The 22,927-nt window shown below is 46.6% G+C and overlaps 1 protein-coding gene across 1 annotated transcript; it reads left to right on the top strand.

Moving 5' to 3' along the window:
- Positions 1 to 4,800: 4,800 nt before the first annotated feature.
- Positions 4,801 to 21,301, top strand: DESI2 (desumoylating isopeptidase 2). The gene is made up of 5 exons (XM_069954958.1): positions 4,801 to 5,328; positions 14,904 to 14,976; positions 15,968 to 16,061; positions 19,674 to 19,815; positions 20,780 to 21,301. Exons 1-5 carry the CDS (start codon positions 5,290 to 5,292, stop codon positions 21,014 to 21,016), a joined length of 585 nt encoding a protein of 194 aa, XP_069811059.1. The 5' UTR covers positions 4,801 to 5,289; the 3' UTR covers positions 21,017 to 21,301.
- Positions 21,302 to 22,927: the final 1,626 nt, after the last annotated feature.

Raw genomic sequence — 22,927 nt, 5'->3', positions numbered from 1 at the left:
GATTTGAAAGATAAAAAGTTTAGATGAACTACCCCTTTAAGCAAGTAATGAAAGGAGAAATCTCTCTGAGCTGGAAGAAATGAGGTGGTGGGTAGGAGAGGGGGCCTGAACCGATGATGAATATTTGTAAGTTTACTGATTGTATAGTTCCTGAATAATGAAACATACTTTTCTGTTAGTGAATATCCCCTTAAATAGTTTTATATGGTGACAGGAAGTTGAGAGAAAAAAATGAGGGATAATCATTACACAGAAAGAAAGAACCTGCTCTGTGTATACACGGAATAACAAGAGTGACATCTACAGGACTGAAGCTTCCCCTGCCGAAAGGCAAAGAACACAGAAACAAATCAAGAGTATCAGGCTTCATTCCTATACACTATACTATTCCCGGGAAACCAGCTGGGCCACTACGTGTAATATGTAACGGTCAGGTGGTCTATGTGTAGTATGTAACGGTCAGGTACTATGTGTAGTATGTAACGGTCAGGTGGTCTATGTGTAGTATGTAACGGTCAGGTGGTCTATGTGTAATATGTAACGGTCAGGTGGTCTATGTGTAGTATGTAACGGTCAGGTGGTCTATGTGTAGTATGTAACGGTCAGGTGGTCTATGTGTAATATGTAACGGTCAGGTGGTCTATGTGTAGTATGTAACGGTCAGGTGGTCTATGTGTAGTATGTAACGGTCAGGTGGTCTATGTGTAGTATGTAACGGTCAGGTGGTCTATGTGTATTATGTAACGGTCAGGTGGTCTATGTGTAATATGTAACGTTCAGGTGGTCTATGTGTAGTATGTAATGGTCAGGTGGATTATCATGTGTAATATGTAATGGTCAGGTACTATGTGTAATATGTGTCTCCGCCCCTACCATACTATGGTACCATTCTATGGCCGTGCAAATTCCCCCTTTCGCAGAAAGAATTGATGTAATCCACCTGGCCATAGAATGGTGTCTATAGTACGTGCGGAGACGCGCAGAGTCCGCAAACAGGTGCGAGCTGCAGAATCCGCAACGAGTTTTCAATCACCATTCCGTAATGAGCATATACCCTAATGCTGGGTTTACACGGAACGATAATTCGCCCAATCAAACGATTAACAATTTTGAAGCAACAATTAGGTTTTTATAACAATCAGCGTTTAGATGGAGAAAAATCGTTAGAAGATTCGTAAGAAAAATTTATTGCAATCGTTTTTAAGATCGCTTAAGCCCATCTTTTACATAGGGAAAATCTTTGACTGTTTACACGAAGCGATCTGCGAATTTTTAGCGAACAATGAACGCCGATTTGAGAACATTTTGAAAAGATCAAAATGAACGCTTTTTCCCTTGATCGTTTGCTGTGTTTACACGGAACGATTATCGCTCAAATGCGATCGTTATTGCGAAAATTCGAGCGATAATCGTTCCGTGTAAACGCAGCATAAGAAAGACTGATCTACAATCAGAGACACTGTCTGACAGCTGAGCGAGCAGGATGCCATACAGCACTGATTATTCCTGGAGAAGAGGGAGGAGTGGTGAGGTGTGTCAGAGTGCGGCACAAACGCTGAGTTACAACTTCTCTTTGACTCTTCATTACAGAAGGAGACTCACTGCACAATTAACTTATTTCTCTATATAAATGGCCCTTACACTGAAGACAGGCGGAATTCCCAGGATTCTGAGTCCGCGACGGGGATTCCAGTCTCCCAGTCTGCAGACCCTATTAAAAGAAATAACATGCAGCTACCTCCCTGGCTCCAGTACTGGTGGCCGCATACAGCTGCTCCGGATCCTGCTCCCTAGTCTGAGCGGGGACCCGGGTTGGGGCCTGAGGTCTGCTCAGCCAGTCAGCAGCCGTAGTGAGGTCCCGCCTCTACTGCTGACTGGCTGAGCGGACCTCATACGTCCTGACCCAGGTCCCCGCTCAGACTAGGAAGCGGCCAAGTGACCAGGAACCTGACCGGAGGACAGCGAACCCCAGCACTGGAGCAGGGGAGGTACGAGCATGTTATTTCTTTTAATCCTCCCCAGCACTTGCTAAAAAATGGATTTGGCCAGACTTCCCCTTTAAGGACAAAAATACCAGTCTGTTACAATATATCAGTACAACTAGCTACAAATCTCATAGCTGTTTAACATATGTGGATACAAGTGACTCTACGAAATATACTGAGTTTATGCTACAATCAGCATTATTCTGGGTTATTCTGAGGTCGTTTCTAAAGAACTCACTGTGATTATCCCTCCCAGCATTAGAGAAGCTACAATGCTGCAGATACAGCCTGCCAGGGACTTGTTTACATCAGCCGTCTCAGAAGGGGGGGGGAGACAGAGAGAAGAGCTCACACTCAGATTTTTGTGTCTTCAGCAGAAAGCAGCAGCTTTAAACTGGGGGAAGAACACTGAATAGATAATAACAAGTATGGACAGCAACATATCAAAAGTCTGAGCGGAGTACTCCTTTAACCTCATTTCACATATTGCACACTCTTCAGTTGATCTCACACTATAACATTTTATTAGCTATGTTTTGGCCACTGAAGTGAATGGGATTCTCTGTACTACCCCACAGTATGTGTTGGCATCCCTTCCATGGCAGCTGTGACATGCAGTGTGAGCCCGGCCTTAGGGTCCTATTAGATAAAGTGATTTTTAATTACTAATGAGAGATACTGTAAATCGTTCACCAGATTACACAGAACGATAGTCGTTAGTTACGATTGTTTCCTCCATCTGATCGCAGCAAATACAGGAACGATGTGGAATCACACTGAACCATCAGCGAACGACTAACAATCATTTTGGTGTCAGCACAAAACCAACTAACAACAATACACGATTTCTCATTGGTCGTTTGATCGTTGCCTGCCTATGTCCAAAACGATTAACGTTTAAATTAAAACGATTTTTCACACGAAAATCTTCTCGTGTCATAGGGCCCTTTGGTAACCGGCTATACATCTCCTACAAATCTGTGGGGGGAAATCTGCAGACCCCTCCGCTTACACACTCACGCAGACCCCACCACTCACGCATACGCACCCGGCTCTGCTCGCACATACACACCTGTACACGGACCCCTCCTGACACATGCAACTCCCCCCCCCCCCCCCAACACCCCCGCGCGGCCCCCTCCTCACACATGCGTACCCCCCACACACACACGTGGACCCCTCCTCACACGTGCGCCCCCCCCCGGACCCCTCTTCACACATGCGCACCCCCCCCCCCCCCCCGCGCAGACCCCCTCCTCACACATGTGCACACACCCCCCCCCCACGCGGACCCCCTCCTCACACATGTGCACCCCCCTCCCCTGCGCGGACCCCTCCTCACACATGCGCACCCCCCCGCGCGGACCCCTCCTCACACATGCGCACCCCCCCGCTCACACAAACGCGGACCCCTTCTCACACATGCACACTGCTCCTCTCACATGCGCGGACCCCTCCTCACACATGCACCCCCCCCCCCCGCGCGCGGACCCCTCCTCACACATGCGCGGACCCCTCCTCACACATGCGCACCCCTCCTCACACATGCGCACCCCTCCTCACACATGCGCACCGCTCCTCTCACATGCACCCCCCCCGGACCCCTCTTCACACATGCGCACCCCCCTCCCCTGCGCGGACCCCTCCTCACACATGCGCACCCCCCCACGTGGACCCCTCCTCACACATGTGCACCCCCCTCCCCTGCGCGGACCCCTTCTCACACATGCGCACCCCCCCGCACGGACCCCTCCTCACACATGCGCACCCCCCGCTCACACAAACGCGGACCCCTTCTCACACATGCACACTGCTCCTCTCACATGCGCGGACCCCTCCTCACACATGCACACACACCCCGCGCGGACCCCTCCTCACACATGCGCACCCCCCGCGCGGACCCCTCCTCACACATGCGCACCCCCCCTCCTCACACATGCGCGCACCCCCCCGCGCGGACCCCTTCTCACACATGCACACCGCTCCTCTCACATGCGCGGACCCCTCCTCACACATGCGCGCACCCCCCCCCCCCCGCGGACCCCTCCTCACACATGTGCACCCCCCCTCCTCACACATGCGCGCACACCCCCCCCCCCCCCGCGGACCCCTTCTCACACATGCACACCGCTCCTCTCACATGCGCGGACCCCTCCTCACACATGCGCGCACCCCCCCCCCCCGCGGACCCCTCCTCACACATGCGCACCCCCCCTCCTCACACATGCGCGCACCCCCCCGCGCGGACCCCTTCTCACACATGCACACCGCTCCTCTCACATGCGCGGACCCCTCCTCACACATGCGCGCACCCCCCCCCCCCGCGGACCCCTCCTCACACATGTGCACCCCCCCTCCTCACACATGCGCGCACACCCCCCCCCCCCCCCGCGGACCCCTTCTCACACATGCACACCGCTCCTCTCACATGCGCGGACCCCTCCTCACACATGCGCACCCCCCCCCCCGTGGACCCCTCCTCACACATGCGCACCCCCCCCCCCCGTGGACCCCTCCTCACACATGCGCACCCCCCCCCCCCCCGCTCACACAAACGCGGACCCCTCCTCACACATGCGCACTCCCCCCCCACGCGGACCCCTTCTCACACATGCGCGCACCCCCCCCCCCCCCGCGGACCCCTACACACACATGCGCGGACCCCTTCTCACACATGCACACCGCTCCTCTCACATGCGCGCACCCCCCCCCCCCGCGCGGACCCCTCCTCACACATACACACGGACCTTTCCCCTCACACATACACACGGACCCCCCCTCACACATACGCACAGCGTGAGGCCGCCTGTGGCTGACAGACCACGCCCAATTGGTGACGTCACGCTCCCGTCCCCAGGTCATCCTGTCAGAGGCGGCTACGCTCCCTTCCACTGTATTGTCCCTCCGCGGCTTCCGTAAGTGGTGACCGCAGGGTAGCAGAACTGACATTACGGCCGGTGAAGCGGCGGAAGGAGAGGCAGCAGCTGCGCCGGAACTACTTTGACGTATCATTGTTTAATCCCAGTTATGTTTGTATAACGGGAGCCGGAGTGCGGTACCGGGAGAGGATGCGGCTTCTGCTGGGCTCTGCGCGGCTGCCCTCACTGCCTCCGTCTATCAGCCGCCGCCGGGGCGCCCCCACATCTCTGTGACTTGTGTGTATATTGCCGGTCATGACCCGTGAAGCGTCCACTACCCCGCAGTAACCGGCGGACACGGCGCACAGGCCGCTCCGGGGAGGGTGAAGCTCGGCTGTGGCGGGAGGCTGCCCGCGGTGGTGTCCTGAGCCGCTACGGGAGGAGAGATGGCCAACCAGCCGGTGATCCTCAATGTGTATGATATGGTGAGTCCCCCCGTGTATCCTGCCGCCGGGGCCGCGCTGCATGCTGGGGCATCACTGCTGGCTACAGGGGATTGTCTCCAGCACTATTCACACCACGACCAAGAACCGGCTCATCCACCATGCGTTATCCGGGCGCTACAGCCACCATTACAGGCAGTGGTTGGGGTGTATCGCCCCAATGTACCTCAGTGATCAGTATATATCACCCCAATGTACCTCAGTGATCAGTATATATCACCCCAATGTACCTCAGTGATCGGTATATATCACCCCAATGTACCTCAGTGATCGGTATATATCACCCCAATGTACCTCAGTGATCGGTATATATCGCCCCAATGTACCTCAGTGATCGGTATATATCGCCCCAATGTACCTCAGTGATCGGTATATATCGCCCCAATGTACCTCAGTGATCGGTATATATCGCCCCAATGTAGCTCAGTGATCGGTATATATCGCCCCAATGTACCTCAGTGATCGGTATATATCGCCCCAATGTACCTCAGTGATCGGTATATATCGCCCCAATGTACCTCAGTGATCGGTATATATCGCCCCAATGTACCTCAGTGATCGGTATATATCGCCCCAATGTACCTCAGTGATCGGTATATATCGCCCCAATGTACCTCAGTGATCGGTATATATCGCCCCAATGTACCTCAGTGATCGGTATATATCGCCCCAATGTACCTCAGTGATCGGTATATATCGCCCCAATGTACCTCAGTGATCGGTATATATCGCCCCAATGTACCTCAGTGATCGGTATATATCGCCCCAATGTACCTCAGTGATCGGTATATATCGCCCCAATGTACCTCAGTGATCGGTATATATCGCCCCAATGTACCTCAGTGATCGGTATATATCGCCCCAATGTACCTCAGTGATCGGTATATATCGCCCCAATGTACCTCAGTGATCGGTATATATCGCCCCAATGTACCTCAGTGATCGGTATATATCGCCCCAATGTACCTCAGTGATCGGTATATATCGCCCCAATGTACCTCAGTGATCGGTATATATCGCCCCAATGTACCTCAGTGATCGGTATATATCGCCCCAATGTACCTCAGTGATCGGTATATATCGCCCCAATGTACCTCAGTGATCAGTATATATCACCCCAATACCCCAATGTACCTCAGTGATCGGTATATATCACCCCAATGTACCTCAGTGATCAGTATATATCGCCCCAATGTACCTCAGTGATCAGTATATATCACCCCAATGTACCTCAGTGATCGGTATATATCACCCCAATATACCTCAGTGATCGGTATATATCGCCCCAATGTACCTCAGTGATCGGTATATATCGCCCCAATGTACCTCAGTGATCGGTATATATCGCCCCAATGTACCTCAGTGATCGGTATATATCGCCCAATAGGGTTCCCACTGTATATAATAAGTATATATCACCCCAATAGGGTGTGCACAGGATATGACTAATATATACTGTCCCTATAGGGTTATCACTGGCTATAATCAGTATATATCACCCCAGTGTACATCAGTATAAATCACCACTGTAGTGTTGTCCCTGGATATGATTAGTATATATTGTCCCAATAAGTGTTGTTGTCCCTGGGTGTGATCAATACATATGGCGTCACGTGTTATCCCTGGTTATGATGAGTATATATCGCCCCTGTAGTGTGTGCACAGGATGTGATCAGTATATATCGCCCCTGTAGTGTGTGCACAGGATGTGATCAGTATATATCGCCCCTGTAGTGTGTGCACAGGATGTGATCAGTATATATCGCCCCTGTAGTGTGTGCACAGGATGTGATCAGTATATATCGCCCCTGTAGTGTTCCCAGGATGTGATCAGTATATATCGCCCCTGTAGTGTGTGCACAGGATGTGATCAGTATATGTCGCCCCTGTAGTGTGTGCACAGGATGTGATCAGTATATATCGCCCCTGTAGTGTTGGCGCAGGATGTGATCAGTATATATCGCCCCTGTAGTGTGTGCACAGGATGTGATCAGTATATATCGCCCCTGTAGTGTGTGCACAGGATATGATCAGTATATATCGCCCCTGTAGTGTGTGCATTGGATGTGATCAGTAAATATCGCCCCTGTAGTGTTGGCGCAGGATATGATCAGTATATATCGCCCCTGTAGTGTTCCCAGGATATGATCAGTACATATGGCGTCTATGGGACGGGGCAGTGTGATAAGCCTCACACGGGAGGTTGTGACTGGCGACTAATCCTTTGTTTCTTGCTTTGTCAGTGAGTCATGTTGGGTCAGAGCTTATTCAGGAGTCTGTCCTGTGACTAGGCGGCTGCTCTCCTGACAATGGCGGCACTTAGTTATAGTCCTGCTGCTTAGTGATTTGCTTCTTTCACACCCTCAAGTGATCGCCTCTTTGTTTCCAAGAGAAAGAAGCCACCTGTTCCCGAGGAGCATGGAGAAGACGAGAGGATAGGAGAAATGTGCCGAGCCATGGGATTGTACAGAAGTCTGATCACATCTGCATCATCATCAATGACTTATAATCCATCAGGTCCCACCTTAGTGTTAGGGTACTATTAGGCGGGCCGATGGGGGCCCGATGATAAATGTAAACGAGCACCGATCTGCTAGATCGGCTCTTGTTTACAGGGCCTATTACACGGCCCGATAATCGTTTAACAAGGGCTGCAGGGACATCGTTACTGATGTCCTTGCAGCCCTTGCTAAACTGGTATACATTACCAGCAGTCCCGGCCTGTGATTGGCTGAGTGGCCTGTCAGCTAATACAGGCCTCTCTGAAACTGCAGTGCGCGACCCAGGGAGAAGAGGAGCAGGAGGAGCCCTGGACCATGGATAGGTAATGTATTTCTTTTGCAAATCGTTAGCCAATGGCCGCCCACCGCTATTACATGTAGCGGTGCGCGGCCGGTGGCCAACAATTATAGGTCAAAGGCTATATCAACAATCAGCTGATAACGATCATCGGTTGATCGTTGTGTTTATTACACGGAACGATAATCGATTCTGCTGATTATCATTCCGTGTAATAGTACCCTTAGTCGCTTAGATTGGGGGGGGGGGGGATTTCTGACCAAGCCTCCAGTGCAGAAGTGACTATCACCTTAAGTTACCCATACATTTCCAATAGCTATTCTTCCTAGCTGTAGTTATCTGTGGCTGAAGGGAGAATAAATCACTAATTTAAAAGGGTTATTTTTTAAATTAATGGTCGATCAACTCTTTAAGGGTGCGTTCACACCTACAGGATCCGCTGCAGAAAATAAGCTGCGGATACGGTAAGTGTGAACGTACCCTAAAGAGGTACATCGGCAAATTATTATTATTTATTCAAATCAACTGGTGTCAGAAAGTTATATAGACTTGTGATTTACTTCTGCTTAAAAATCTACAGTCTTTCAATACTTATCAGCTGCTGTATGTCCTGCAGGAAGTGGTGTATTCTCTCCAGTCTGACACAGTGCTCTCTGCTGCCACTTCTGTCCATGTCAGGAACTGTCCAGAGCAGGAGCAAATCCCCATAGAAAACCTCTCCTGCTCTGGACAGTTCGTGACATGGACAGCGGTGGCAGCAGAGAGCACTGTGTCAGACTGGAAAGATTACACCACTTCCTGCAGGACATACAGCAGCTGATAAGTATTGGAAGACTAGAGATTTTTAATCTATATAACTTTCTGACACTAGTTCATTTGAAAAAAAAAAAAAAAATGTCCGGAATACCCCTTTAGGGTGCGTTCACACCTACCGCATCCGCAGCTTATTTTTCTGCAGGTCTGGTAGTGCAGATTTCAACCTGCGAGAAATCCGCATATGTGTGCGTTTTGCGTTTTTTCTGCAGCAAGTTTATCGCAACTGAAATGTCAGTTTAAAATGTCTCTCATTCTAAACGGACATTTCAGTTGCGATAAACTTGCTGCAGAAAAACCGCAAAACGCACACATATGCGGATTTCTCGCAGGTTGAAATCTGCACTACCAGACCTGCGGATTTCCACGGAAAAATAAGCTGCGGATGCGGTAGGTGTGAACGCACCCTTAAAGCGCCGCACAAAGCTGCAGTCTCTTTTTTTTCCCATTGCTATTAAAAGACGGTGTGTGTAAGGAAGGGTGCTAGTAAATATTGAAGAAGCTGCAGCACTTGCATAACCGCCGCAGCTGCTCAGCAAAGGGTCCCCCCCCCCCCCCCCCAGCCATCTGGTATTGTTAGTCGGCAATTATAATTATAAGATGTTATAACAATTTTTTGATGTCAGGAGAGTTGTGGCTTATCTCACTCTCGTCGTCGCTTTGGGTGTGGGGCTTTTCCAGCTCGGTTCCGTTGAAAAGAATGGAGCTAAATTGTAATACAACCCACAGGGGTGGCGCTATTTCTGCACGAAAGTATGTGCTTTTACTAACCCCAAATAACCCCTTTAAGACCTGGGTTTGTTTTCTATATACCACTAATCACAGGCATTGGGAGCCCATTAATTCTTAGGCTGTGTTCACATGATTTTTTTTTCTTTGTGTTTAATTTTTTAAAATACTGTCCGTCATTTCCCGTTTTGGCCGCCCGTCGGTACAATGACAGTCGTAGGTACATTATTCTAGCTCAGGTGGACTGATTGCCCTTTGGGTGGAAAGTTTATTGAATTTACAGTAATATCTCGCTTCCTGAACATCTCGGTATTCAAACAAAATTTCCCACTGAAGTTTCATTCGGCACTCAATCATTGTTTGTTATACGAACAAAATCAGGGGAGACAACCGTCAGCCGAACTATTATTCAGCTGACAAATACTGAGGAAACCCCAAGGTTACAGGAGCGGGGATTCCCGTCATTATGAGAGGAATCTCTGTTCTAAATGGGTGTTCCCCGCAGCAAAGGCAAAGAGCGGCAGGAGAGGGCTCTCTCTCTCTCTCTCTCTTTCTTTCTTTCTCTCTCTCTTTCTCTCTCTCTTTCTCTCTCTCTTTCTCTCTCTCTCGAGTAGGCTATGTTCACACAACGTCCAAAAAAGGAATAAGACGTCCTCTTTCTGTGTTTAAAAAGACATCCGTTATTGCATAATTTCCTTGACTAAAATGCATTGAAGTCTATGGAATAACGGACGTCTTTTTTCACACAATGACGGGCGTCTTTGGAGCCAGACTCATTCAATACAATGTGTGAAAAAAACGTCCGTTATTTCATAGACTTCAGTGTATTTTAGTCAAGGCACTTAAAAATGATGCAATAATAATAGTGAAAGGCCCCGGCTCTTAGTCGGCTCCTTTATATGGTACAGAGGCCGTTGATGCTCTTACGTATTTACCTTCACACTATTTCACTTTCTGCCTTAGGATTTGATGATAATCCTGGACGAGACATAGCAGCTAACGTCCAGTAATTCCAGGGTATTATCTCCGGCCTGCGTCTGCCACCGTCTATACTGCGCTGTGCTGAAGCGGCCAGCCAAACAATAGGAAATTCCCTTCTGGACTTCTTGTTCACACAGCACAACCAGCATGGTGCCTTGTAGATTACTAAAGAAGAATAATTTCCCTTCAAAGTGACTCTACCCACAATCTGACCCCCCCCCCCCCCCAAACTACTTGTACCTTTGGATAGTTGATTTTACTCCAAGATCTGTCCTGTGGTCCGTTCGGCAGGTGATGCAGTTATTGTCCGAAAAAACAACTTTTCAACTTGCAGCCTTGTGTCAAATTGGCGTGGCCTAGAGTGTCTGTGCCCTAGGCCTGCACCGCCTCTCCGTCCCACCACCCCGCTCCTTATCAGTAGGAATGCCCCTGGACAGGTATTCTCCTATTCCTCACCTGTCTGAGTACTGCGAAGGTGCCTTAACAATCCAGCTCATGTGCAGTGTTCAGACAGGTGATGAATAGGATAAATTGTTTTAGTGGCATTCCTAATGATGAGGAGGGTGGGGAGGAGGGACAGAGGGGCCTTGCAATCCTAGGGCACAGACACTCTAGGCCACACCAATTTGACACAGGGCTGCAAGTTTAAAAGTAGTTTTTTAGGACATTAACTGCATCACCTGCCGAACGGACCCCAGGACAGATCTTTGATTCGTTTTAAGTTTTTTTTTTTTTTTTTTTTTTTTTTTTTTATGACCAGGCAGGAATAAGTCAGCATGGGTCTCCTGTACTTGGTTAGGAGGGACCTTGGCTCTTGCATGACGGCTGGACTTAAGCTGTAAGGGTGGGTTCACACTGAGGAATTCTCGCGGATAAATTCAGCGGAATTCCGTCGGCTGTACGCGCGCACGGCCGCACGCCTTTTTGCTGGCTTCATAGACACCATTCTATAGGCCGGCTGATTCCCTGTCAATTCTTTAGGCGGAATGCGGAATCCGCCCGTACAAAGAATGGTGTCTATGGCACTGGCGGAAAGGCGCATGGCCGGAATTCCACTGAATTTATCCGCGAGAATTCCTCAGTGTGAACCCACCCTAACTGTCAGGACCAGAGAGCCCCCCCAGTCTTTGTAGATTACCCCCACCCCGCATTCTATACCATGTGAGGAGGTTCTGGGTGTCTCACTCCATCGGTACACCAGTGAAATGATTGCTGGGTTCCAATGAGTTTCCACGGCCTTTTGTTGGCCAAATAACACTATTGAGTCTGGCAAAAACAACCTATAAGTGTTTGGGGGAAAAAGTTGACTTCAGTGTATACTGTAAGTGTAACAGCGAAACCTAATGGGAATATATGGCTTTATGTAGAATGGAGGAGGTGTCTGATCTGATCTGATTGTAGAGAACCACAAGATAACTAGGACATGCTTGTGTACTGGAATGAAGCCAGGATGAGGAACTTGACTTTAAAGGGGTACTCTGGAGAAAAGGTTTTTTTTCTTGTCAAATCAGCTGATGTCAGACAGTTATGTAGATTTGTAATTTACTGCTATTTGAATCTAGTCTTCCAGTAATTATCAGCTGCTGTATGTCCTGCAGGAAGTGGTCTCTCCAGTCTGGCACAGTGCTTTCTGCTGCCACCTCTGTCCATGTCATCCTAAAAGATACCGGTGCCTTCTCGAACTGTGGATGGGGCCGTCAGATGAGTTTTGACAAGGATTAAATGTAGATTTGCGATGGGTGACACCTCTTAGCAGCGTCAGAATGGATGTATCTGATTGGTGGGCTTCTTATATGCATGTAATTCAGTGATTGTGTAAGCTTGTGCCCTATACAGTGTGAGGTGTGCGGCGGCAGGCCTTGCACACCTCGGGGCAGGCTTGGTTATGGCAGCTAATGGATCTGAGGTTATCTAGTAGAGGCCGCCCGCTGGATGGAGCCCGTGGCTGTGGTGAAAGCTCTGATCACTGACGCTTATGTTCCTGGAATCCGTCCTCTTTCTCCAGGCACGGCTGCTATAAAACTAACCGGTTGTATGAGTTCCACAGCTGGCAGCAAGCGCTGCCCTCTGGTCTGTGTACGCGGCAATACAGAATGGCCTCCCTGACAGCAACAACCTATGTCATGTACATGTATATCAGGAGATGCCTGACACTCGCTATGTGGCTTAGGGTCCATTTACACAGAAAGTTTATCTGACAGATTATCTGCCAAAGATTTGAAGCCAAAGCCAGGAATGGATTTTAAAAGAGGAGAAATCTCAGTCTTTTCTTTATGACCTGATCTCTGTTTATAGTCTGTTTCTGGCTTTGGCTTCAAATCTTTGGCCGATAATCTGTCACATAATCTTTCTGTGTAAATGGACCCTAAGGGTGGTGGTACACGGAACGATTATCGTTCGTTAAATCGTTCGGATTTGAACGATAATCATTTTGTGTAATAGCAGGCAAAGATTAAACGACCAACGAGAAATCGTTGATCGTTAATTAGGATCCGGACCTATTTTTATCGTTTGATCGTTCCCTCATCGTTTGGTGGAATAAGAATTCACAGCTGAAACGTACGCAATAGCGACGACTAAACGACCGCAACGATCATAAATAACGATCATCGTTTCGTGTACTTGGGCGAACGATTTCGGGTCGTTTGCCTTAGCGGTCGTTTAGATCATTTATCGTTAATCATTAGTCGTCGGAAAATTGCTTGGTGTAATAGTACCCGAAGTCCTGTAATAGCCGGTTATTAGAGCCGTTCACACTTTAGAGAAAGCTACCTTTGTTTTTTTGGTTTCTCCTGTCTTAAGCCTAATTATGGAAAAAAAAAAAAAAGAAAATCTGCATCTTTGACATCTTTATCTTTGATTATTTTTAAAGGGGTAGTTCAGCAAAAAAAAAAAAAAAATTTATTTTAAATCAACTGAAGCTAGAAAGTGCCAGATCTGTAATTTACTATTAATATTTTTTATTAAAATATCTCAAGTTTTCCGGTACTTATCAGCTGCTGTATGTCCTGCAGGAAGTGGTGTATTCTCTCCCGTCTGACACAGTGCTCTCTGCTGCCACCTCTGTCCATGTCAGGAACTGTCCAGAGCAGGAGAGGTTTTCTATGGGGATTTGCTGCTGCTCTGGACAGTTCCTGACATGGACAGAGGTGGCAGCAGAGAGCGCTGTGTCAGACTGGAAGGAATGCACCACTTCCCCTTTAACGGGAATCCACAATGTAGTCTACTGTGCAGATTTTTCAGCTGCTAAAAACAATGAACCAAACAGAGATCCGGTTGTGGAGCCAGAACAAAGATTCGCCCCATTGTCATCATAAACCACAGTAACACTGGAGACGTGTAATATGTTTGGGATTCCTGAATGGCTGAATTGTAAGCAGTTTGCTTGTTTATAGGTGATCATAGTGATTGATCCAGGAGCGATAACATGGATTATCCATCCCTCAGGTCACGCAGGTCTGAGAGAACAAAAGCTCCGATGGCTTTCAGTATAAATAAGAACAAAGGATTTTCTATGAATATGTAACTCGACCAGCAGATTTACAGCTGCATCCAGTTTCTTGTTACCAGACTGCTTTGTTGTGCTATCCAGTAGAAGGAATATTTCCTGTGCGTATTCTTAAAGGGGAACTCTGGTGTTGTTTTTTTTTCTTTTTTAAACTGGTACCAGAAAGTTATATAGATTTTTGAATCACTTTTATTTCAAAAATCTTCCGGTACTTATCAGCTGCTGTATGTGCTGAAGGAAGGTGGTGTATTCTCTCCAGTCTGACACAGTGCTCTCTGCTGCCGCCTCTGTCCATGTCCGGAACTGTCCAGAACAGGAGAGGTTTTCTATGGGGATTTTTTTATGTGAATTTGCTGCTGCTCTGGACAGTTCCTGACATGGACGGAGGTGGCAGCAGAGAGCACTGTGTCAGACTGGAGAGAATACACCAATTCCTGCAGCAGCTGATAAGTACTGGAAGGCTTTTGAAATAGTAGTAATTTAAAAATCTATGTAACTTTCTGGTACCAGTTGATTTTGAAAAAATCACCGGAGTTCCCCTTTTCTCTCTTTAGGCAGTTATTAACTTTCTGGTTGCTTACATATCCTGTGTGTATGTATATAATAATCTCTGTATTTCATGTATACATACAGTATTAACACAATCACCTCTAACTTAGATGCTTTCCCTTTTTATAGTAGCAAAAAATAAATTCTGAATCTGTTCTTTTATTTGTCTCTCTCATAGTATTGGATCAATGAGTACACAGCGTCCCTGGGAATAGGTGTCTTCCACTCGGGTATTCAGGTGTATGGCAGAGGTAAGACCCGGGCTCAGACACACTAAGAACAATTAGATTTATTACAGACCAGGGCTGTTTTGATACATCTGTAATTTTCTTACTATCTAGTCGAAGTTTAGACCAATTATACCTGGCTAAATGGGCACTGTCATTAAAAACAACTTTGCATATTTGTTTTTCACTTCATTTACAAAAAAAAAAAAAAAATTCTGTGTGAAATTCAGTTATAACATTGGCCACTAGGTGTCACTATTGTGAGCTCCGCTGCCTGTTGTCAAGAAATGATTGTCAATAATTTATATCGACTTAGATGGTGACTAGGAAGGGAAGGAGATCAAAGCTCTGCTCCCATGCTGTCAATCACCGTGCAGGGAGAGAGAGGCACCCCAATCCTGTATATTTTGTTTGTTTGATTGTGACCTATATAATTTTGTTTTTGTTTTTTTCAGTATAAATAAATGTATGGTTATTTTTAGGAATAGCTTTTTGTATGTTTTTTTTTTTTAATGCAATTTTGTTGCAAATTTATGATTATCATAGCAATAGCTCCCAGAATAAAAATCCAATTAACATAACCAATAAAGAAGGCGTGAAAGATGGCGCTCACCCAGGCTATAGCCTTGTTGAAGCGGTGGTTAACCATGAGATGGCTGACGCTTTTTACTCTGCACTTTGACCACCTGCAAATAAAAGTTTGAATACATTTAAAACTGGGTGAGTGCTGCCCTTTTGATGACTCTTCATTGGTTTGATGTACTGGGACATAACTTTCAGTATTCGAGTCTCTGGCTGTAATCCTGACATGTCCACCCTCCTGACCCATGAGGTTCCTGTATGACATGGATATTTATGGAGCAAGCTTTCATTACACTCACGATTGTGGAATATATAATAGAGTAAAGACACTGAGGAGATCGCCCTAATAATAAGAGGGGTCAGTAATCCACCATGACTGTTACTATATTATTCCTGTATGAACAATAAATCTTGTGCTTTATTCTCCATGTAGAGTTTGCTTACGGTGGTCATCCGTATCCGTTCTCCGGTGTGTTCGAGATCTCGCCTGGAGATTCAACAGAACTTGGAGACACATTCAAGTTTAAGTAAGTAGATGACGTTTTTTTTTTCTTGAAATTGACTATAGAACAAGCATAAACTTTGGTAGATTTCACACCCAAGTCCAAATACATATATTTGTAAATACATATAGATTTGTAATTTTCCTCTATTTTAAAATCTCCAGTCTTCCAGTACTTATCAGCTGCTGTATGTTCTGCAGGAAGTGGTGTATTCTCTCTAGTCTGCCACAGTGCTCTCTGCTGCCACGTCTGTCCATGTTAGGAACTGTCCAGAGCTGAAGCGGTTTTCTATGGACAGTTCCTGACATGGACAGAGGTGGCAGCAGAGAGCACTGTGTCAAACTGAATAGAAAATACAACTACCTGCAGGACATACAGCAGCTGATAAGTACTGGAAGTTTTTTAAATAGAAGCAAATTACAAATCTATATAACTCTGACATAAGTTAATTTGAAACGAAACCCTCGCAAATTTGAAGCAATTTGGGGTAAGTGGGTGGATACACCGGGACTACCATCACGCTCCCTCTTGCAACTCTGTAGAAGCCCTATGCAGGCGTTGGTGGGGACACTATAGCTATCCCGATAACCTGACTGGATGATAATGTAGTTAGATATAAAGCACTTGGAGACGGCAGGAGGTATTACGCGATCTGAGAGGTATGGCACGAGGTTTAGTTTCTGGTATTCTTCTTTTTGTGGTTTTTATGTTACTATGGGACCATGAAACTGTTAGTAGAAGAACTTCCTTTTCTTCTACCTCCGGTATGTGCTGTTGACTACATATGAATGGTTCCCGTTTAATGAATAAAATAGAAAAAAGTTAGGAACTGTACCTTCCTGAATGCTACCTGCATGTAACCTCTTGTCATTGTATCATTGAGAATCTTCTGTATGACTGTGTTACTCGTATACTGTATTGTACAGATCTTAATAATAAAAAAATTACCTGATTTAAAAAAATAATTTGAAACGAAAAAGATTTTTGCTGGAGTACCCCTTTAACCTCTTAACGACCATATTTTATGCTTATGTGGGTCTGTAGGGAAAATAAGCAAGCGCAGTGGCCCTTATATTCACAAGGAGGAAAAAACAAAAGCACTAAAATGAAAACTGTCTCGTCCTTAAAGAGAACCTGTCACGCGGTGTGTCGGGACAGAGCCCGCCCAACCACCCCATTGAGCCCTGGATACATACTCTTTCCTGGAAGTCACACTCCTGGATCCGATCCCGGGACGGAGATATCGCCGTCGGAAGCTGAGCGCGCGCTGTATGCTAATTACCAGAGATGAGTCTGACATCCATAGAAAATGACTGGAGCCGTCATGTTCTATGGGCGTAAGACTCATCTCTGGGGAGTGCGCGCACGGCCCCTGGCGGCAATATCTCTGTCCTGAGACCGGCTTCAGGAGCGTGACTTCCAGAAAAGAGTAGGTATCCAGGGATCCACCGGGGGGTCGGGCGGGCTCTGCTTCTGGCACACCGCGTAACAGGTTCCCTTTAAAGACTTAAAGCGACACTCTTCCCCCCCCCCCCCTTTGTGCATTCTGGCTTCTCTACACAGGTGTAAAGGGTAAATTTTTAGCGTTTTTCATACCTTATTTCATATCATATGTCATGGTGCATGTTCAAGTAAAAAGTGTCCTTTTATCAACTGCAGTTTGTATTAAGTGGGTGTGGCATCGTGGCATTAGCGCCACTTAGCCCCGCCCACAATGGCACCGTTGGCCTTGCCCCTTTGACGCCCATTGGTTGGCCGCCGTAAAGGGGGTGGGGTCTAGACCTTTTGGCCAGCCTGTTCCAATGGCGGCCGAGGGGGCGGGGCAAACTGGGGTTGTGGGCGGGGCTAAGTGGTGCTAATGCCACGAGGCCCCTCCCACTCAACACAATCTGCAGTTGATAAAAGATGACTTTTTACCTGAACAAGCACCATGACGTATGATATAACATAAGGTATGAGAACCGCTAAATTTATCCTTTAAACCTGTGTAGAGATGTCAGAATGCACAAAAGGGGACAGTGTCACTTTAAGCATACAATCGCCGTCATGTTGAAAGATAAGCTGCCAGCAGCCGCACGTCTCTCCATGCAATAAGAGATGCGCGGCTGTTTAAAGGAAAGAAATCCTTGGAGATGTTCCTGCGGCCCTGGCCATGCGATTATTGATCCGTGTAATATGCTCAGTGGGCGAGTCTGGCTACATAATACACAATGAAGCACGCTCACAAGGAAACTCAGAAGTTTTCATCAGTCGGGGTCTGAGTGTTTGGATTTTTAGTTATACTGTTTTTTTTTTTTTTTTCCTCTTTTTTGAGTAGGCTGAAGTAGAAAGGACAGATTTTATATATATCTATAATACAGTATAATTATGTTCTGCATTAATTGTGGAAATGTTAGTGAGACGCGGCTTAAACGCCGGCACTTTCATCGCTACATGAACCAATCTGGGATGTGATTAGGCGCTCACCACATGGTGGGAAGCCTTTTGTGTAGCTGCTTTTACTTCGCTTTGTTCAGCAAGTATAAAAGCCTGACATAGTCTGAGCGTGTATGTGGGAGGAGAGCTGCCGCACACCTTACCCGGCTCACATCACACACAGCACCATGCGTCTGGGGTTTCAAAGGAAACCATTTGGTTGGCCCGCCGCTGAACACTGGCGAGATGTCAAGAAGAACAATATGTCTCATTTGCTTAAAAGGCTAAAGGACATGTAAGACCCCTGGATGTGATTATTCTGCATTTATATGATTTATGTCAGCCAGACTTTAAAAGAGACTCGGTCAGTAGGATTATGGCGTCCTATCTCAGGGTAGCATAGACCAGTGACAGAGAGGCTGAACAGAATGATGTATCACTTATCTGTGCAGCTGATCCAGAGATCTCCTCCTGAATAACATGGACAATAAGTAGTCCTCTCCATTATAGGCATGAGCTCAGTAGTCCTGGATATTTATGAGAAGCAGAAAACTCCCCCACCAGATGCTGATTGGCTGTTATCTATCCATGCTGTGTATAGGCAGTCAGCTGCTGGAGGGGGGGTGTGGCAACAATCCTATTCTCCTGCATATTAGGAGAGCAGCTAAACAGAATGATGTAAGTAATACACTGAACTGTACAGCATTTCTGTCACTAGTTTATGCTGCCCTCATGTATGGTGCCACATACCTAGTGACAGATTCCATTTAACGTTGCTTCCATTTGAAGCATGTAGTAACAAACCTTTGCTAGAACACATCGTTGTAGTATGAGGTGAGGAGTTAGGAGGCTGCAAGGTTTGAGAACAGAGCAGGAGAGTTTTTCTATGGGGATTTGCTGCTGCTCTGGACAGTTCCTGGCATGGACAGAGGTGGCAGCAGAGAGCACTGTGTCAGACTGGAGAGAATACACCACTTCCTGCAGGACATACAACAGCTGATAAGTACTGGAAGATTAGAGATTTTTATCTAGGAGTAAATTACAAATCTCTAACTTTAAAGGGTACTCCAAGTGGTGTTGATTTAAAGACTTTATATGTGGCTTTACCCCAATTTACTGTATTGTCAAATTAGAAGAGTTTATTGAAGAAAAGTTTTGTGGGACTCTGCTGCCATAAATGATGTGAATGACTTTTATATATTTTTTTTTTCTCCTTTTTAGGGAAGCTATAGCGTTGGGAAGCACAGATTTTACTGAGAATGACATAGAAAAAATAGTTGAAGAACTCGGGAAGGAATTCAAAGGGAACGCCTATCATCTCATGCATAAAAACTGCAACCATTTCTCATCAGCTTTATCTGAGGTAAGTGAGGGGGTTATCGCAGCCTGTGTGACCCTCCTCCTCTTGCTGTGCTGTCCTGTGATCTGTGAGAGCGGAGGCAGCCCATACAAGCAGGAGCGGTGTCCTGTCTGATATATCCAATGATGCATGACAGCTGAGGGGGAAGGCCGCCCCAACACGATTGCTGTCCGGCAGGCTGTAGAGCAAGCTGTCACTGCAGTCCCTGCCTGCTGTACAGGGGTCGCTGGACACAGCGTTCGTGCCAGGCAACCATTCCCCTCAGGTGCTGTATATAAGAATATACAATAAGGCGGGGAGGGGGGGGTGCTATGAAGCAGCAGGAGATTAACTGTTCCTGACACAAACATTGCTGCTGCCACTGAATGGAAGTGAATATGTTAAAAAAAACAAATGATACTACTTTTTATATATTATATTTTGAGTCTCTGGAGTGCCCCTTTAAGCTGTTGAACTTTCTGCAACAAATCTGATTGAAATACGTCATAAAGCAGAGCAGTGTGACTTACATATACTCTCTCTTGTATATAATCTCTCGGTGTCAAAAACGGGAACACTGATTAAAAGGACAACTCCAGTGAATTTTGTTTAAAAGTGCTGGGGAGGCTGAAAAATTGTGTGCTCTCAACTCCCTGGCTCCGCCGCTGGGGTCCACTGTCCTCCAGTCGCTTCCTGGTCTGAGTTGGGACCTGGCATGTGACATGTCTGCCCCGCTCTGCCAGTCAGTGGCCAAGGTGAGACTTTGTTATGGCCGTTGAATGGCTGAGCGGACCTGACATGTCATGACCCGGGTCTGAACTCAGACTTGAAGCAGCCGGGGACCAGAGTGGTGGCATCAGTGCTGGAGCTGAGGAGGTGGTTGCTCTCTGTGGCCTTGTGCCTTCCCTATAGCAAATGGCAATAATTTTGTGAATATTCTGGTCTCTTCCCATACCCAGGAATTACCTTTTTATTTTCTCCTCTTTAGATCCTATGTGGTAAGGAGATTCCCCGCTGGGTAAACCGCTTGGCATACTTTAGTTCCTGTGTACCTTTTCTACAAAGTTGTCTACCTAAAGAATGGTTGACGCCTGCTGCCCTCCAATCCAGTGTCAGCCAGGAGCTGCAGGAAGAACTGGAAGAAGCAGAAGATGCAGCCGCCTCAGCCTCCGCCTCCACCTCTGCCTCCCTAATGCCCAGGCCTGGACGACACACCAAGCTATAGGAGAATAGTCACTGACAAATGAATTTTTTTTTTTTTTTGTGGTGGTTGTTTTTTTTTTTCTTTAGTAAGTGTTATGATCTCCAGCAACTGACACTGCTGTTCTTCAGTGGCCGTTTTTTTTCCACGTTAGGACAAACCAGGCCACGTTTTTCTGACATATTTTCTGCTCAGGATCATGTTTGTATTCAGAAGAGTCCACACAGCCGGACATATCCAGTTACCATGTTCCTATATATATCGACTCTTTATCAGTCTTGTTTTCATTTACCTTTTTTTTTTTTTTTTTGTTTTGTTTTTTTTTACTTTTTTTTCTCTCCATTTTCAGTGTTAATCTGAACTTTTTTTTACTTTTTTTTTTTTAATGTTTTTGCCTGCCACTGACAATGAAGAACTATTACTCCCAACATGTAACTGACAGGATGGAAAGGTGATTTACCTCAGCTGTGCAATCCGGTAGCATCTGTATGCAGCACATACTCCTCACGTACTTGTATAACTATGTTCTGCCAGAATAATTGTGGTTAAGGCCACATTCACACTTTCTGTGCAGGACGGGATACACAAACCTACTGGCATGATGTATGATTATGATGCCGGGAGTGCCCTACGGCTTGTCAGTACTGAGCTCCCGGCATCATAAAGATACAAGATGACGGTAGGTCCATGAATCTGAACCATTGCACATCTGACCGTATTCACAGATTGTGTCAATGTGGCCTAAGGTTGGGGCTGCACAGCAGCTTTAGCAATGACATGGGTCAGCCATATTTGCATCAGAGCTAATGTAAGTGACTAGGGTGATGTTTTGCAAGTCTTGGCAGCGCCGTCTTGACACTCGCCAGAAATCCATCCAGGATAGACTTTGCTCATGACCCTATTCACTTACATTATCTGCGATGCAGCACAATTCAGGAAGCGTAGCATGGCGACCCTTGGCTGAGCGGCTTATGTCATGGCCAGAGTTGCAGTGTAGCCCCAGCCTGACATGGAATAGGTAATGTGACTAGGTAAATCCTATGCTGCACGTTAGTGGATTCGATATCTCCTGTTTGACCCACCAGGTCTATTAACTGACATGGAGCCTTGTGAAAACCAAATATACTGGTGGGAGGCTGCTGATTTATATTCCGTCAGCTTCATGCGGTTCTGGTGACTTGTAGCATAGTATATATGACTGTTGAATTATGGATGGAGATGAGGTTTGAAGACTATGGCCCAGAGAATGTCTGGCCTTTTGTATGATGTATAGTAACCAGTCACAGCTCATTATGGGGAAAAAAGCTAAAGCTGAGCCCTGGTATAGTTTAGAGACAATAATCTGAAACATTTTAGTCTCGGACAGATAGATAAATCTGGGTCCGTGGGGTTAAAAGGAATTAAAACTCAGTTTAAAGGGGTGCTCCGTAAAAAAAATTCAAGTCAACTGATGTCAGACAGTTATACAGATTTGTAATGTACTAATATTTAAAATTCTCCAGTCTTCCAGTACTTATTAGCTGCTGTATGTCCTGCAGAAAGTGGTGTATTCTCTCCGGTCTGACACAGTGCTCTCTGCTGCCACCTCTGTCCTTAACAGTTTCTGGCATGGACAGAGGTGGCAGCAGAGAGCACTGCGTCAGATGGGAAAGAATATACCACTTCCTTCAAGACATACAGCAGCCAATAAGTACTGGAAGACTGGAGATTTTGAAATAGAAGTAAATGACAAATCTCTATGACTTATTGAAACAAGTTGATTTGAAAGAAAGAAAAGCGTATCCCTTTTATGGTGCGTTCACACCTACAGGATCTGCAGCTGATTTTCTGCAGCAGATTTCATTTAAATAACTGAACACGGCATCAAATCTGCTGCAGATCCTGTAGGTGTGAACGCACCCTTAAGCTGGTTTTTGACAATTTCCTGGAACATAT

Source organism: Dendropsophus ebraccatus, chromosome 15 (genome assembly GCF_027789765.1).
Source record: "Dendropsophus ebraccatus isolate aDenEbr1 chromosome 15, aDenEbr1.pat, whole genome shotgun sequence".
In the NCBI taxonomy this organism is placed as follows: Eukaryota; Metazoa; Chordata; class Amphibia; order Anura; family Hylidae; genus Dendropsophus; species Dendropsophus ebraccatus.
This window is presented reverse-complemented; position numbering and strand designations above follow the sequence as displayed.

What these genes read in the sequence shown, in the direction of transcription:
- DESI2 (XM_069954958.1), top strand. Translation starts at nt 5,290, where the DNA reads ATGGCCAACCAGCCGGTGATCCTCAATGTGTATGATATG. An exon ending in TCCTCAATGTGTATGATATG is followed by an intron (nt 5,329 to 14,903) that starts GTGAGTCCCCCC and finishes TCTCTCTCATAG; the next exon opens with TATTGGATCAATGAGTACAC. An exon ending in TATTCAGGTGTATGGCAGAG is followed by an intron (nt 14,977 to 15,967) that starts GTAAGACCCGGG and finishes TTCTCCATGTAG; the next exon opens with AGTTTGCTTACGGTGGTCAT.